Source organism: Benincasa hispida, chromosome 3, assembly GCF_027475165.1.
Source record: "Benincasa hispida cultivar pf3 chromosome 3, pf3_genome.v1.1, whole genome shotgun sequence".
NCBI lineage: Eukaryota > Viridiplantae > Streptophyta > Magnoliopsida > Cucurbitales > Cucurbitaceae > Benincasa > Benincasa hispida.
The window spans coordinates 13,878,483-13,896,138 of NC_143480.1; the positions used below are offsets into that span (position 1 = coordinate 13,878,483).

The 17,656-nt window shown below is 32.7% G+C and overlaps 1 protein-coding gene across 1 annotated transcript; it reads right to left on the reverse strand.

Annotated features, from left to right (window-relative positions):
• Positions 1–413: 413 nt before the first annotated feature.
• On the reverse strand, positions 414–6,998 carry MEE51 (Phosphofructokinase family protein). The gene is made up of 16 exons (XM_039027567.2): positions 6,404–6,998; positions 5,863–6,024; positions 5,625–5,746; positions 5,305–5,358; positions 5,101–5,207; positions 4,865–4,970; positions 4,534–4,597; positions 4,015–4,103; positions 3,592–3,723; positions 3,321–3,491; positions 3,110–3,225; positions 2,867–2,978; positions 1,843–1,927; positions 1,233–1,277; positions 1,017–1,085; positions 414–817 (listed from the first exon to the last, which is right to left on the reverse strand). The coding sequence occupies exons 1-16, from the start codon at positions 6,594–6,596 to the stop codon at positions 741–743; spliced, it is 1,704 nt and encodes a 567-aa protein (XP_038883495.1). The 5' UTR covers positions 6,597–6,998; the 3' UTR covers positions 414–740.
• Between the last annotated feature and the right edge of the window lie 10,658 nt (positions 6,999–17,656).

The following is a 17,656-nucleotide window of genomic DNA, read 5'->3' on the forward strand; positions in this document are numbered from 1 at the left end:
AAAATCTAAGACCTTCACACATTTCCATTCTCGTCAAGGATATTTTCAGGCTTCAAAACAAATTCAGAGCGTCTCAATGGAAATGTTACATCAGAACAGTGTCTCTTCAATTTCTTCAATTTTTTTTTAATTTTTTAAAAGGAAAATTTTGTCTAATCAAAATTAAAATAACCACATCAATTTATTTAGATTCAATATTAGCCCAATCATTATCCTACTTAATTTTTTCTTCTGTTATCTCAAAGACTAAAATTGAGCAATATACAAAATAAAGACTACATAGAAACTTACCCCGATATCTAAAGACCAAAAAGGTATTTTTCCTTATTTTTATCCTGGAGTGAGAAATTGAATCAATTTATTCAAAAGGTTCGGCCACTCCCATAATTTGAACTGGCGTGCAGTCATAGGACATTTTAACTTTTGGTCCTTGGACAACCTTATTTCCTTCAAAATTCTTTAATGGTCAGAACAAGTTCCCCATCAAACTAACAGAACTGTTATTATTCCACAAAACATCCGCAATTCAAATTAATACCTTACACTGAGAACAATGCTAATCAAGCTGAAGTTTCTACCATCTCCATGGTTATCTATGATCATGAGATAATACATAATTGCCGGTGTCTCCTCAGGTTGAAGAAAACTGTTCCAAGAATTCCACATTAAAAAGGCCATCACAGGCAGAAAGCTTCCTCAAGAAATAAAATTTGAATCAAAACTACAGATTGGAGTTAACTTTAAGCTTCAACTCCAAGTTCCAGGAGGAGAGTATGATTAACAGCATTTGATGCAGGACCCGCGAATTGAATAGGACCTGCAATTTCGATGTCAAAATTAAATCAAAGCGGTGACGTGTCTTATTTTTCTTCCCTTCAACATCCACATTTAAATATTAGCAAAATGCAGAGGGAAAAGCAAATTAAATGGCGGCCAGAGGAGGAATATGACAAGGAGAAGAATCTTGTTAAGGGGGGAGAGGTAACCAGAAAAAGATAGAATGAATATTTCCTAACCTGGACTGATGTATCGGTTGTTGAATGCCCAGTCATCCCTCAATGAAGCAAACTTCTTGAAAGGTGCCCCTGATAATTCATAAATCAAACATTATTGCTTAGTTTTTTTCCAGTTGTAGATAAGTTCATGAAAGTGATTGATCAGTATGAGAACAGGATGACACTATTCTAGCGATATTTCACAAAGAGAACAATGTTTTCTTTCACAGTCCTTACCATCAAGCTCGACCATTGCCTTCTTAATCACAGGCTTGAACTTGCCTGTCAAAATACAATTTCAGTAACAATACAACTACATGAAATTCACATCATTTCAACATAACAGTTAAAATACATTTAGACTAAGATTCAAGAACCCTCTGGAAAAAGCCAAGCCACTAACCCTAGAAAAAACAGGTTTGTTCTATTTAAAAATAGGAGCTTTTGTATCATTACTATTATTTAAAGTTGCAGAACAATAAACGCCGAACATTTAAAATTTCAGAATTTCAGATTTTATGCATAGCAGATACACCTACTCAGAAGTATTTTGTTTATGTTTGACCTGTAATATGTATGGCCACTGGTATACATTTGGTAACACTCATCTCAAAAATAAATTGCAAGAAATGGACAATTCTACTACTGTCATTGAACATGATCTACACTATAAGCTCTACAACTATGGTTAGTTCTTCTAAAGAAGGGTTGTCAATCACATTATTTATAGAAATGAACAAGCCACTTTGGGGAACATGCAGAAGAGAGAGAAAAGGCCACGAACTATAAATTAAGCCAATGCATGAGAGAGATCAGAGTTTAATGAAGATAGCAAGTTGTAGTGTACCATGTCTTCTCTCTACGTCCATTAATGAAGTCAATGCAGTCCCACCAACAGTCCATTCTTCAACAGAAGCAGCTAAATTCCCGACCTGGCAGACACGGAATATGCAGAAAGACTTGACAACTTATTGAGGAAACAAATTGCAAAAATAATAAGAAGAAGAAGAAATAACAAACAAACAAAAGAAGAAAATAGGAAAATTGTGAAAAATAGCACATTTAGGTTTTCACCTTACAAAACTAGTATGCTTTTTGAAAATTCATAAAAATAGTTTTTCTCGGTTCATCTTGGGCGAGATTGACCACCGAGAATTAGTTAAAAAATCAACTTTTTTTTCAACTTATCGAATGTTTTGGGCCTTCTCAATACATCCGGCCTGATCAGACACCAAGATTTACTATTTTTTTTTTTAATCTTCCCAAATCTTATACTATTTTCAAATTTTCTCCAAATTCGATTATGTTTGCTAAATATTATATCAAATTATTATGTAATTTTTCAAATCTTTAGCATAATTTATGTTTTCACAATTTTATGAATTTCCAAAATTCCAAATGCATTTTCCAATTATCAAATTAAAATTTTTAAATTGATTCAACATTTTAAAATTTTGGAAGATCAATTTTTTCGAAAAATTGAGTAAGATTTGGGATATATATAGAATCTCGATGTTAATTCTGCACGAGATTCCACTGAGAAGCTCAAATACATGAATTTTTGTGTTAATTATACTCGAGATTTCATCGGAAAAACTCAAATATATAGAATCTCGATGTTATTTTGCCCAAGTTTAGCACCGAGATGCACATAATCTCGGTGTATAATTTGGTGAGATGTACTGAAAAAGCCTCAAACAATCGATAAGTTAGAAAAAGTTGATTTTTTTAACTAAAATCTGAGAAACTATTTTTATGAGTTTTAAAAAAAGATGCTAGTTTTATAAGGTAGAAAACTTAAACGTTCTATTTCTGATAATTTCCCAATAAAATATTTGATTGATGGTAAGTGAGCAGAGAACAGGACAGACAGATGATATTAGTCCAGTTTTTCCACTCTGCAGGAGAGCTCCAGCACCATAACCCAATGCATAGCAGTATGTGGAATCGAAATTGGTTGGTAGACCACATCTCCCTTCATATCTGGAAGTTGAAATTATATATGGGGTTAGTGTAATAGTTTATTTTTCCCTGACGCAAAGTGCTGTGGAACTCCAACAGAAGAAGGAGGAGGAGGAAGAGGGCAGTTCTCAAGTAAAGAGGAGAATTCTTACCCAAAAAAGTGAGATTGCCCTTTAAATTGACCTTTGTATGCACCTTCACTCTTCCTCTTCTCCAACTCTGTTTCTACCATCTGAATAAGCATTTTCTCTGTTTCTATTCTAGCAACCTAAACAAGAAATGAAGAAAAAGTATCATATCTAATCTAACCACGAAACACTAAGACCTGGGCATCTTGACAGAAAAGCAAAATAAAACACCTACCTGAACGTTTCCATGTGGATCTCTTTCAAGCATCAATTGTTCTTGAATTGCTTGAGGCAAAAACTCAAATAGTTCAAGAGATTGACTAGTAAGCTTCTTTTTCCATAATCCTTCATCATCAACTACATCATGTGCCAGAATTTCATTTAGCTCTGCAATAAGTTGTTGTACCTACAAGGCATTCAAGAACAACATATAGTTTCATTAAGCACCCAGCTAAGAATGAGAATAGGAAGACGACCATTACTGATTTCATGAGCAAGAAAAATACCTCCGGGATGAAGTCAATCAGACCCTCAGGAATAAGTATAACACCATAGTTATAACCAAGTTCTGCACGTTTGCAGACTACATCTACAATGTAATCTGTAACATTTTTCAGCGTTTGCTTATGAGCAGAAACCTACAGCAAAATAAATCCTCGTAGTTAGGTACAGTGTGGACTGAACTCTGTGCATGCAGCACAATTTAGATCCATCGAACCAAAGATTCCCGACCATTAATAAACTTCTTAAAAGGTTCCATATATTAAAGGATTTTTTATAAGTTGAGCAATTGGAATAATTTGCAATGAGCGGGAAGAGAATGAAGACACCATAGATAATAAATCCTTGTTCGCTTTCCCAAAGTAGAGAAAAAAGAAAAAAGAAAAGTAGCATAATTAAAAATGCAGCTGACCAAAAGTTGATAGTACCTCTTCCCCAATAATAGTAATGTTTGGATGAGTCTGCAAAGCACACTCTAGGGTGATGTGTGAAGCAGCACGCCCCATAAGCCGGACAACTGCAGATCACATTATAAAAATATGCTAAGAGGAACGCAACAGAGTAAATTCAAATCAATGATCCAAACACATGCTACAACACGTCAGCACTTGCTTAGAAATGTGTCCTATCAATACAAGTGATAAATGCCTCTTGAGGCATCAAACAATTTGACAGCTGATAAAGAAAAGAAAAGACATTTTAATCCAGTTAGTGGAGATAGATGACAATCTCACTGTTTTGGGAGAACTATGAAAACTAGTATCAAATTGCAGAATCAGATGGGTGATGTCTTGGAATTCTTATTTTAATCCATTTAATGACGCTTTTAAACCATGGAACAAACCACCGCTTCAAACAGTACTAAAATGGATTTCCTTGGTGGCACAACATGATGGTATTATGAGTGACAGCATTATGATGCTTAACTTGAATAAATATATACTTACAATGATAGTATTTTCCAGTTGATCTAGCATCTATCATGACATTACCAATCATTTCTGCATATATCTGCCACATTAGAAACATGAACTTCTTTAGTAGTGTACATGAATAATGTAGTGGCAATCCCATATGGTAAAACTGTATCCACACAACTTTCTCTCTCAGAAAGTAATATCAATTAATAAATAGCTCTATCCCCAAGATGTTAATATCTACCTCCACGATGAGAATAAACCTCGGAAAAAGCTTTAGAACAATCGAAGGACAATGCAGTTTTACATCAAAAGCATTACCCCCATGTTAAGATTTCAGCAAGAGAAATGGTTTAGTTACCCTGCAAGCTGTATCAAATCCAAAACTTGTGGGCACCTCTTTGCATTTTAGATCTCCATCGATTGTTTTGGGGCAACCAATTACCCGGGTCTTCAAATTTTTACCTCTGATCATAAGAAGTATAATTTCAGAAAATAGAAACAACTAAAACTGTAAAACATGATAGGGAAAGGGAAATTAGTCCACCAATATTGTTTTAAGGAGACACACTTCCAATACATTATCTTCTTACACACCTGAAGTTTTCAGCAAGAAGGCAGGCATTTGTATTGGAATCATCTCCACCAATCACAACAAGCCCATCCAAATCAAGCTTTTTTGCTGTTTCTTCGGCTTGTTTGAACTGAAAAATTAGGCCCGTTCAACTAAGTTCATATATCCTACCGTATCCAAGTCACTCCAGTATAATGTGTCTCTTGAGAGGCAAAAGAGAGTCTCACCTGCTCTGGAGTTTCAATTTTGTCCCTCCCACTGCATATCATATCAAACCCACCCTGAAAAAGAACTCGAGAACAAGGAAAATATTAATAATTAACCTTGACATAAATAATCACTTTCCCCTACCTATTCATCATCACCAATTATGCTCATGCATCAGTGATTCAGTTAACGTATAGTTTTACATAGTCTTATGATGACCAAGTTTAAACATTGAAAATACGTGAAAATTAGCAAGTATATAAGAGTATAGAAACCTATTAGAGTTTGAAATTGTTGGAAGTATTTAAAAGTAAAGTTGTGAAGCTCGCTAAAGGTTTACCTGATTTCTGTATGGATAAATATATTCTGAAGTCAATTCCACATATTTGCATTTCATAATCCCGGCAGGGCCACCCCTAAAGCCATATAATACACTGCCTTTGACGTGATCCTGCAAGTAATCTATTGCCAACACAGATTTAAAATCAATAAAATCCAAAGAATACAAGAAACATAATTGGTAGTACCTTAGCATATAATTACCATAATTAATTCAATAAATGTAAAATAATAATTACCAAAAATTCCAGAGATAACATTATGTCCTCCGGGGGCCTGGCCTCCAGACAACACGACACCAATCTTCAACTTCTTGTCCGGTTGAACTTTGGTGGAATCGCTTGACACCAATTTTGCAGATGGCTGGCCGAAAAGATTAGGAAATAGCTTGGCTATCTCGTCTGGATAAAACAAACGTAAACAAAAACAATTAAACGCCTAAATTATAATTGTTCTTTCAGACACATGCACCTAATCGAATTATGGAACGAGACGCAAGACTTAAATCGCTAGAATTCACGTAAGATCTGTAAGATCAGAAACAATCACCAAAACATGAATGAAGTGAATTTAAACTCTAAAGCATAAGCAACAGCTTCCATGATTTTCACTCCCATTGAGTCGAATAACAACGAAAAGACAGTTAGAAATGCTAAAAATGAAAAACAAAAATACTCATTTCCTGATTCAGCGAGCAGGCAACCAGATTCCTCAAGAGATCGAGAGGAATAAACATCACAAGATCAACCAACAATGAAATATACAAAGATCCGAGGGTACCTGGATTGCCAGCGGCAGAACTAGGGGGTCCGTCGACGATTGTAAAGGAACTTTTGAGAACAGAAGGCAGAGGCAGATTGTGGTTGATACGACTGGACTGGACTTCGCTATACACTGAGGAGACCCGTCCGGAGACCGGCGCGGGATTGGATTTGACGGCGGCTTCACCATTGGAGATGAAAGAAAGTGACATTGTAACTAGAGCAATCACGATGACTAGGGAAACTGATGGGGCGAGAGACAGAGAGACTGTGATACTCGAACACTTCGTGTTAAACGCCTGAAGTATAGAGAATTGTCCGGACTGAACATTCCGCTACCTAATTGAAACACAGTTGACGAAGGGCAAAATAGTCTTTCAGCTTGGCCTCCTTTCTGCTACGTCTTGCCTATTGGTCGATTTACCTGGGGCTGGTTTAGGTTACCGAATTTGATTCTGTGGGTTGCGTTTCTAATGGTGCGGATCTTCAACTCCAGGCCTGCCTTTTTCGGCCCATATATATCACAAGAGCCCATAATTGGCCCATTTAGCATCTCTTGCGGGATGCGTTGAGCCAGTTCAAGCCTACAATCTTCTAGCAAACTTTTTCGGGACATTTGGGACTTGAAGTGAAGTCGTGAAATATAAAAGAAGTTCTAGAGATTGAAAAATTGTAAACTTCCTAGAGATCAGTGTAAGGAGTTAATAGGGAGTTAATAAGACTTATAATTAATGCTTTTACTTGTGGGTCACGAATTCCTTAGTTCAAATAAGGACTCTCTAACTCTGTCAGCTAAACACCACCAAAATTCATAACTCTCTAAAATTTACAACTCTTCATACTTCACAATTTCACTTCATGTCTCACACACCCCCTAAATGTCTATAACAAAATTTCATCGTCGTATCTTCTAGCAAGTTTTTTGAATGTCTAGCTTGACATGCCCAGCAAACAAATTTGCCACTTCATTTTCATCTCTACCCGTTGTTAAAGATCTAACAATAAAATATAGAAAATCCTTATGGGTGTTTGGATGGAGGGAATTGGGATGGGAATAAGGGTGAGAATGGGTAAGGGATACACATACCATTGTTTGGTACAAGTATTGAAGCTTTAGGTATGCGAATAAGCTATTCCTATGCATTCCTTATCCTTATGGATGATACCCATAAAAATGTGATTTTCTTGATGCTCACTCCCTCTCCCTTTTTAATATATGAATTTATTCTTTTATTTTATATTATTAAAATTAATTAATATATTAATATTAAATTTATAATTTAGAAAATTATATTAAATTTTAAATTATAATATTTTAATTTAACTATTCCAGATTCATAATTCCTTATATAATAAACCGTATTGATACATTAATACTATTAATTCATTAATAAATTATATATGTAGTTAATTAATTATCATTATGATCAATATTTCATGATATGGTTTTTTAATAAATATAATTAGTTTATCATTGATTAATTATAATTCATTATTTTTTAGTCACAAAATGTTGTATTTATTTTTTTTCAAACTGATGTTGATTGTTTTATTAATTGATACATCATATTTATATAAATTCATCAAATTGATACATCAAATTATGTAATCAAGTAACTTTAATTAAATTACTAACTTTACTAACATTTGTAATTAACAACTTAGGATTCGTTTGACAACCATTTGGTTTTTTATTTTTCTTTTTGACAACAAGCCTATTTCATCCACATTTCTTACACTGATTGGCATCTATTTTAGATACAATGGTTGAATTCTTAACAAAACTCCAAAAACAAAAATAACTTTTTAAATCTACTTTTTTTTTTTTAATTATCAAAACTTGGCTTAGTTTTTTAAACTGAGAAGTAGATAATAAATGAAGAAATTTGGAGGTGAAAGTAGTGTACACAGGCTTAATTTTAAAAAACAAAAATAAAAAACATTTTTACCAAATGAGGTCTTAATTATTATTATTATTATTTGATAGTTAAGTGATTAATTTTGCTCAAAACTTTGAATTGAATTTATTGTTTATCAATTGATCTATCAAAATTTTATAGAGGTGTCCATATTAATTTTATAAACAAAATACAAAGTTAATTTTTTCTATAAAATTTTAACATTTCCATTTACAATAAAACATAGTCATCATTGATTCTCAGCAATCTTATTCTCAAGCTTTTCATGTCCAGACATGCTTAATTCCTAGGTATTTTTAAAACCTTATACCAAACGGCCACTTAAATTTATATTTGGTTTAAAGAGTTGGAGTTGGTAGATAACTTCTTGTTTGGCTCAAAGGAGATTGTAAGTCTCACACAACTAGAACACATCAATTTCATGTCTTATTAACTTCTTAGGGATTGTTTGGGCCTCATATTTGACTTAAGGGGAGTCTATGTTTAGGGCTCCAACTATTTTTAGTTGGAGCTCCAAATTTTATAACCTCAATTAGCAACAGTGTTGTTAACTGTTACCCACACCATCACACGCTACGGTGACTTCTTCTCCCACCCCTCGATTTCTCTCAGTCGTCTCTCTCTCGTCACTCTATTTTACCTCTCTCATTCATCGATCCCACTCCCCAAAGCTTTCCTGCCTCCTCCATCTCCGTCGATTTCACATCTTAGATTAGGTTTGTCATTTCTTTCGTATCTCTCGTCTTTGTCGGTTCTTGGTATCTTTCTTTTAGGGTTTTTGAAGAAACTATGAAATTTCGTAGTGGAAGTGGGGATCACTCCAATTTTATTTCCACAGAACAACAATGTTATAGAAACACAATTTATGTAATTAATATTTAATGTACAACATGCAATTGAAGAAAGAGAAGATGAAATTAGGGTTTAGAAAAAATACACTTACCCTTGAAGAATCGTTTTTCATGAATTTTCACCTCTTCGATCACTAACAATCACAATCCAAGACACCACCACAAAAGTTTCCTCTATATTCTCCTTAGGGTAGGGTGAGAGTATCAAGGGTGTCTGAGCTCTGAAATATTTTTGGGAGAGGGAGATAATTTGAGAGGGAATTTTCTCAGGGAAGAACATTGACTAAAAAAGAAATCTGCATAAATGTGTTTTTGGTCAAAGAGAAGAAAATCCCCAACCACTTTCCATCTCATGTTTAATTAAATTTTAAAGCTAATTTTAAATTTAATTAAAATAATATAAATTATATAATTACTCATTTATATATAACATATACTATACTATATGTTATATCGAATATACCACATATAATATTAATCTCTCGCTGAAGTGTTCTAATGGACTTGGTATATTTATTTACTTAGGTATATGCCATCTAAAAATATCCTAAGTCTAGGTGGTTTATCCAAGTATAACGATTATATTTGGATTTTAACTTAGGATGTCTAAGTGATAAAACCATTTTATTACCTTACATCGTTCATGCATGCTCATAAAATGGGGTTAATAACGCTCAATAGTTTGGCTATAATCCCAGGTAGCAGATGTTCTATAAACCGTCAACTTAAGTACCTCCAACGTTAGACAGGATTATAGTCCGATTTGAGTTTGTAACCAGAGTTTTACAAGATAACGACCTATTTTAACTATTAAAAACAAGTTGTTATTTGTTAACCCTAAGTGAGCATGTTTCTTATATTTGTTATAGATTTTAAAATTCTAACCCATTTTATAACTCTTTATAAAATTATAGACATGCTATAACATACATCATGCATTCCACATTTTAATATAATAATTATATTAAATATATGAAACCCTAAATCATACATACTATATATTATAACATATTATAACATACTTTCAATGCATGATACATGCTTCCTATGGTGGGATTTTAAATCTACATGGCATACTTTATGCATATACAATATTTAATTTAATTAAACATACATTCATAATGCATAAATAATTAAACAAGCTGAAATGGATTAATTTTGGCATCCTAAATAAGCAAACAAGCTAATTATTACATTAATAATTAAAAAAAGATATCCAAAATCTTCTAGACTACTTGAATCGACCTGAATCGGACTCGAACCGCCTGAACCGGACCTCTAAGGCTTCAAAATTGGTTGAATCGGTCAAACAAGAACTGAACCGAACAAATTGGTTCGATTGAACCGCTGGATGTCTGGCGCGCGCGTGAATTGGGTTGGGATGAGCAACGTTACAATGCTCCATCCTAGCATTGCAATGCCACAGGATAACACCTTCATTTATGGGCTGGTTTAAGAATAACATTGCAACGCTGTGAGGGTAGCATTGCAATGTTGTCTGACATAATCTTCAATTTTGAAATTTTGCAGCTGAGCATACTTCGGATTTTCTTCAATTACAACCTAATTGCAACTCTGTTAACTCTAATAAATTTACAGACTCATTATCACACATTAAGTCCTATAAACAAAGAGCCAATTACAAAAAATACTTGCAAATTGAAAGAAAATTTAGATGCCAAAACCAAAATTTATCCATTTTAGCAACCATTTCATGCAACTCATGGAAAAAGACCCACAATACTAAAATTAACGCAAATTGAGTACTTAAAACATGCTTTGATGCTAATTGATGGAGTTGACATTTTACATATGGAAACAATTAAGGATCTAAGTACTCTAACTACATTAATTTTTGTTAAATAGCATGCATGTCCATAGTTTTAGTATATTAGGGTTCAAGTGAATACCTTTGATTATTCTCCTAAATCGACTGAATTTACCACGAAATTCTTCTTCAATCTCTATAGTAAACTATCATAGGTGTCTTCTCTACTAATCTCAAATCTTCGATTGAGTGGTGAAACTTAAATGGAGAGGAATTTGGTGTAGGTTTTGAGAGTTGAAGAAGTAAGAAAAATCATATTTTTCTTTTCAACTTTTAGTTTTTGCATGGCACTCAAATCTGATAAAAAAAAAACCCTCAATTTATAGAGGTTTTCCTGCAAATTGGATTAAGCATGAGCAAGCCACTTCACATTGCATTAAAGATAGTGGCATGAGGTCTTAATTTAAATAGAAAATATGGGATTATCCCACTTTCCATTTAAATTGAATTTTAAAAAGAAATTGGATAATTTTAATGAAAATATTAAAACTCGAATTTTAAAAAACAAATTTTAATTTGAATTAAACTAATTTTATAAATTTGAATTTCTAAAATCCAAATTTAATTAATCAATTTCATAATTTTGAATTTCATAAATTCAAAAATTAATTCGGATAATTAATTAAACTAATTTAATTAATTTTAATTTAATATCTAATATTAAATTAATATTACACCTCCTTAAATATTTAAATCATATAAATATTGTCAACTCTCTAAAATCATAACGTTTGTTCGACAAATAAACCTCGATTATATCAAATATAATAATCCAAACCCTAACCAAGTTTGAATACTCCAAATTCTCTCAACACGCTATTCTAAGGTTTAGTTCTTTTACGAGCTAGTAGAGGAATCTAATGGATCTACAGATCATGAGCTTCAACGATTTGAGATTAATTGGCTAAACTCTTAAAACCGAATTAATCAATATTCGTTAATTACTTAGACATACCATTATAGCTCAGTAGTTGCACTCTTTTCACTGTAGATATATTTCTGTCCACTTGATTTAACCATAATTAGTAAGTTGATCCTTCACAGATCGTTCGTATTCATAGTTGGGTCAAAATTACCGTTTTACCCCTGTAATACATCTTGCTCCTTAAGTCTCAATGGATCCTCTAATAAACAATTGGTTTATGGTCCTACCAATAAACTGAATTTCTCTCAGCCACGAGAGGGTGGGGTCCCTTTGTTCAAGACCAGGAGTTAGACTTAAAGGAAAAACCTATCTGCTAACTCTAAGACTAGAGTGAATTCCGTATTGCAAGACTATGTCCCGAGCTATCTATCTGGTCTTACCCCTAAAATGGGAGGCTTATTGAGTGGTGATATTGAATCACTCTCACTTATGCAGATTAAAGGATAATCCTGAGTAAACAGGAGTTCATAGCTAGCTCAGGATTAAGATCGAGTTACCTTAAGTCATTGAATTGAAATAGTAAGTTTTAATAGCGGTCTTTATAAAGAAAAAGTGACTATTTATAGACCTTTTTGTAACAACTTTGGGATTACATTGTTTGTATCAATATACAAAGCGGGTCGCATCCATGGTATCCCTAGGATAAGATACCCAACCCTATCCATATATTTATAGACCTTTTCGGCTATATACTAAAACTTGATCCTCTTTTATGTCTCTACATAAAGTTTAATTCATGTTATAGCCATGGATTAGTTTATTGGATTTAAGAATAAATACAATTCAATAACACTTTTATTGAAAGAAATTTCAATAATATCTTTATCGTGAATATAATATGTTTAATGTTTACAAACTACGAGTTTTAGGACATTCCTAACAAGAAAATAACCTTGGATATTAGTTTGTTGGTTTGTGGGTTAATGCTACTAAATATCGAATAAAATATCTCATATTTTATTAAATAAATAAAATGTATGTACATTAAATTACAAACTACAAAACCCACAAGATTTAGGACATCAACCCCAACAGTTTCATCCTCTCATTTTCTCCTTAGGAGTCTGATTTTGGGTCGGTTTGATGAAACTTTAACTTTATTTCGTATAACCCTTCACACATCTATAGATCTTCGTTTTTTTGGTACTCGAGATGCATGTTTTCCCCTAGATCTGAACCTATTTCGTCTGACTTCCTCTTTCTTCTTGCCGATCCAAATGGTTTCTTTCGTTCTTCCCCTGCCGCTCCAAACAGGATCCCCTTTGCCACTTCGTTCAATTTTTCATGGTGGGGATGGAGGTTCTCTTTTGGAGTTTGGTAAGGGTTGAAGGATGTGGATTGGAATTTGGTAGGGAAGAAGGTCAAAGGTATGTTTCTCTTCCTTTCCCAATTGATACAAGGATCATGTTTTTTTTTTTCCTTTGTTTGTAAGCATTTGTTTGAAAGTTCTTGTATGCTTTGTTTTTCATTTTCTGGTTCTTCACTGCTTGGATTCTATAACGTTTGTAATTTTTTTGTTATTCTTCAATTGAAGTTCATGCCCTAACTACTAATTGAATTTTTCCAACTATGACAAATTCTTGAAATTAGGCTTCATTTTCCTTATCCTACATTGCTGATTGATATTTTTAACACTATCTGGTTGGGGAGTTATTATATACTTTAATTATTTCACTTAGGCTGTTGATACTGATTCAAACCAATGGTAATGGTTGGGGATTTTTTTTTTTTCTTTTCCTCATATAAACATTTTGGTATTTTTCTATTGGTTGGTCAATTTTTTTTAAACGTATGTTCTTGTTCGTGGTCTATGTTCTTGTTTGATCTTTAATGCACATTAGTGTCTATGTATGTCCATTGTAGTTTTCAGTTCATGTGCTTCATTTCATATTAATGAAGGGATAGAATCCTGAGCAGAAGCGTGTGAACGCCTTGCATTTTCGTTTTTGATTTAAAAGAAACAAAATATAGCAGCAAGCATAATAAAACAAAGGATAAACATATTTAATTTAGCTTTCTTTTAAAGAGAATAGAAGACAAGGAAGAACGATTTCTTATCTTTGGAGATTCCCTTAATCTTCACGAAAATCTCAAGTTTTTTCTCCACAACGAATCTCCAACGAACTATGAACACCGCCGTAAGAGAGACCTCGATATTTTCTTGGAATCCAAGGGTAGAAGCGTGGTCTCTAACCCTTGGAGGAGGAAGAGGAATAGAGAACGGTGGAGAAGATAAATTGTTGATACTGATTCAAACCAATGGTAATGGTTGGGGATTTTTTTTTTTCTTTTCCTCATATAAACATTTTGGTATTTTTCTATTGGTTGGTCAATTTTTTTTAAACGTATGTTCTTGTTCGTGGTCTATGTTCCTGTTTGATCTTTAATGCACATTAGTGTCTATGTATGTCCATTGTAGTTTTCAGTTCATGTGCTTCATTTCATATTAATGAAGGGATAGAATCCTGAGCGGAAGCGTGTGAACGCCTTGCATTTTCGTTTTTGATTTAAAAGAAACAAAATATAGCAGCAAGCATAATAAAACAAAGGATAAACATATTTAATTTAGCTTTCTTTTAAAGAGAATAGAAGACAAGGAAGAACGATTTCTTATCTTTGGAGATTCCCTTAATCTTCACGAAAATCTCAAGTTTTTTCTCCACAACGAATCTCCAACGAACTATGAACACCGCCGTAAGAGAGACCTCGATATTTTCTTGGAATCCAAGGGTAGAAGCGTGGTCTCTAACCCTTGGAGGAGGAAGAGGAATAGAGAACGGTGGAGAAGATAAATTGTTGAGAGAATTTAGGAGAACTTTGGAGGCTAGGTTTTTTTAAAAAATGAATGCTTCACCTTAATTTGGGCAAAATAAACAATTTATATGGGGAAGGGTTTACACATTCTCCAAGTATTTCCAAATTTTCCTTAAGGCTCAATAAATCAAATAACACTTATTTGATTAATTAGCAAACCTAATAAATAACTATATATATTAAATCTAATTTAATGCATATAGTTAATTAATTAAATAAATATCATATATTTATTTGCCTCCACCTTTTAAAATTAACTAATTCTTTATGAATCTGATTCATAAAAAAATTCATTATTTGAATCCTATTCAAATATCTCTCTCTTAATTATAGATCAAATTTATAATTAAACATATCATATTAATCTCATTAATATGCTATTCCATCAATTGATTTGAACAATTCAAATCGTTCCTCTTGTATTTCCTTTAGTGAGCTATTGAGGGGACCTTATGAACCTATAGATTAAAAGCTCTAATGATATGAGATTAATTGATTAAACTTCTTTAATCCAATTAATTGATTCATTAACTATCGAACACTTTACAAAAGGCCGATAGTTACACCATTTGCACTGTAGATTTATTTTTGTGTCCATGGATTTAACCAATAAAAAAAGCAATGACTTTCACAAATGCTCATAACTATGAGTGGGTCAAAATACTGTTTTACCCCTGTAGTTATGTCTAACTTCTTAAGTACCACTGATATCTCTAATGAACAAATAGTTTATAGTCCAACTATAAACTAACACCTCTTGGGCTAGTGAGAGGTTGAGGTCTCATTGTTCAAGACCCAAATCTAGCTATTAAGGGAGTAATTTATCTACTTTCCCAAGGAATGGGAAGAAGTGAATTTCATAATGTGTAGTTGTGTTTCCAGCTTTCTAATCAGAGAAATCCCCAAAATGGTAGACTTATTGAGTCGGTTATCATGGCCACTCTCACCTATACATATCAAAAGACTGTCGCCATAAATAGGAGTTCACAACTCACTCAGGATTAAGGTCAAGTCTCTTATGGTCATTCTAGTGAAATGTAAATCTCTTCTAGTAACAATGTTATATAAGGAGTTTATTCATTTCGTGGTCCGGTCTTATACAAACTCTATATATAGAGTACCCCCGCTCTTCACATGAACGATCAAGATCAGATCATTTGTAGCACTTTACAACAATCGTAACATCTACAAAGCGGGTCGTATTTGTAGTGTCACCAGGATAAGGTACCCAATCTTATCCATCTACTACAAACCATTTAGTTTATTACTTAAACATGATCCACCTGTATGTCTCCACATACATGTTTAAGTTTCATAAAATAACCTTAGATCTTAGTTTATTGGATTGAATTGATGTAGTCTAATTGTCAAATAAAATATCTTAGAGTTTATTAGATAAATAATTTGTGTTAACATAACTATAAACCATGAGATACATTAGACTTAGGACATCAATCTCAAAACTTTTGTGCATCTTTTGGTTTCTAATGCACATTGTTGGTATCTGTATCTCCATTATTGGTCTTTGTTGTTTTCTGATTTACTATTATTCATGATATATTCTGAAATTTGAATTTTATATCCTTGAGGTTGGACCCTATTTCCATTCATTGATTTTTTTAAAAATAGATTCACATTGGTTAGTAAATCCTCTATTTTTAGACCTTTTTTTTTTTTTTAATTGTACATTGATTGATAATAGTACTTTGATTCTATTTATTGGGTTGATTGGATTGCCATATCTCCTATTATTAAGATGATTTATTGTATAGTGATTGACATTAGTTGTTAGGTATTCTTAATTGGGTAGGTTTATTTCAAAATCATTGACTTATTAGTATATGTGTGTCCATTGTAGGTTTCTGATTTTCAGTTCATATGCTTCATTTAACATTACCATGAACTTTTGTGCATATTTTGGTTTGTAATGCACATTGTTGGTCTCTAATTTTCAATTCATTTGCTTTATTGCACATTGCCTTGAATGAAATGACATCTTTTTATTTCTAATTTCACATTACTGATTTTTGTATCTACGTTTCTGTTTTCTGATTTATCATTATTTATGATATATTCTGAAATTTGAATTTCAATGAATGAAATTCATATATCTTAGGACGGACCCTATTCCCATTCATTGGGTTTTTAAAAATAAATTCAAATTGTTTGGTCAATACCCTATTTTTTTAGGTTTTTTTTTATATTGGACATTGATTGATAATAGTATACTGTTTACTAGGTTCATCAGATTGTCATATTCCCTTCTTTTTAGGGTGATAGGTATTAGTTATTAGACACTCTTTATTAGGTAGATTTATTTCAAACTTATCGACTTGCTTGTTCTCAAATGATCCCATTGGCCTTTATTTGACATCAGTTATGTTCTTTATATAGGTATCATTTCCCTCTAACTTTAAGGACCTTCCCATTCCATTTACTTCCTAAATGCAATTGATATATTATTTCCCTCTTCCTCCATTAGTTTCTTATCACGTGTCTTCACTGATCCCTATGTTGTTTTTAGTTTCGTATAATACTAATGTTTTCCTTTATATCTTGTTTTAGGGTTGGACTTGTTAGAAAACAATCACATCCATCTTGTTTGTCCCCATCTCTTGCTAAGGTTAAACTTTATTTCTCCCTTTTATTTTATGTAAATCTTTTGAAGTATAGTTACAAAATTTTCATTTTTACTTTGTTCTTACAACGGCTAATCTTTACTTTTGTGTGCTTTTGTCAGGGTCGACAACTAGCATACAACTTCAGTAACTTGAGGTTCGTTAATGTACGAGAATATATTTATATTGATTTATTTCTGTGATAAAATAGAAAATGTATGTGTAATGATGGACTTACCCATGGATACACATTATTTTTTTTCTTTTCTATTTTTTGTTCATGATTGCATCAGGTGGTCACACATTTTTTTTTCCTT

Bases quoted from the DNA above. Each gene is read 5' to 3' on its own strand.
- MEE51 (XM_039027567.2), bottom strand. From the start codon at position 6,596: ATGTCACTTTCTTTCATCTCCAATGGTGAAGCCGCCGTCAAATCCAAT. The intron at 5,359-5,624 runs GTAAACCTTTAG...GTTCTTTTTCAG, and splicing joins TTTATCCATACAGAAATCAG to GGTGGGTTTGATATGATATG. The intron at 1,086-1,232 runs GTAAGGACTGTG...ATGAATTATCAG, and splicing joins GGCAATGGTCGAGCTTGATG to GGGCACCTTTCAAGAAGTTT.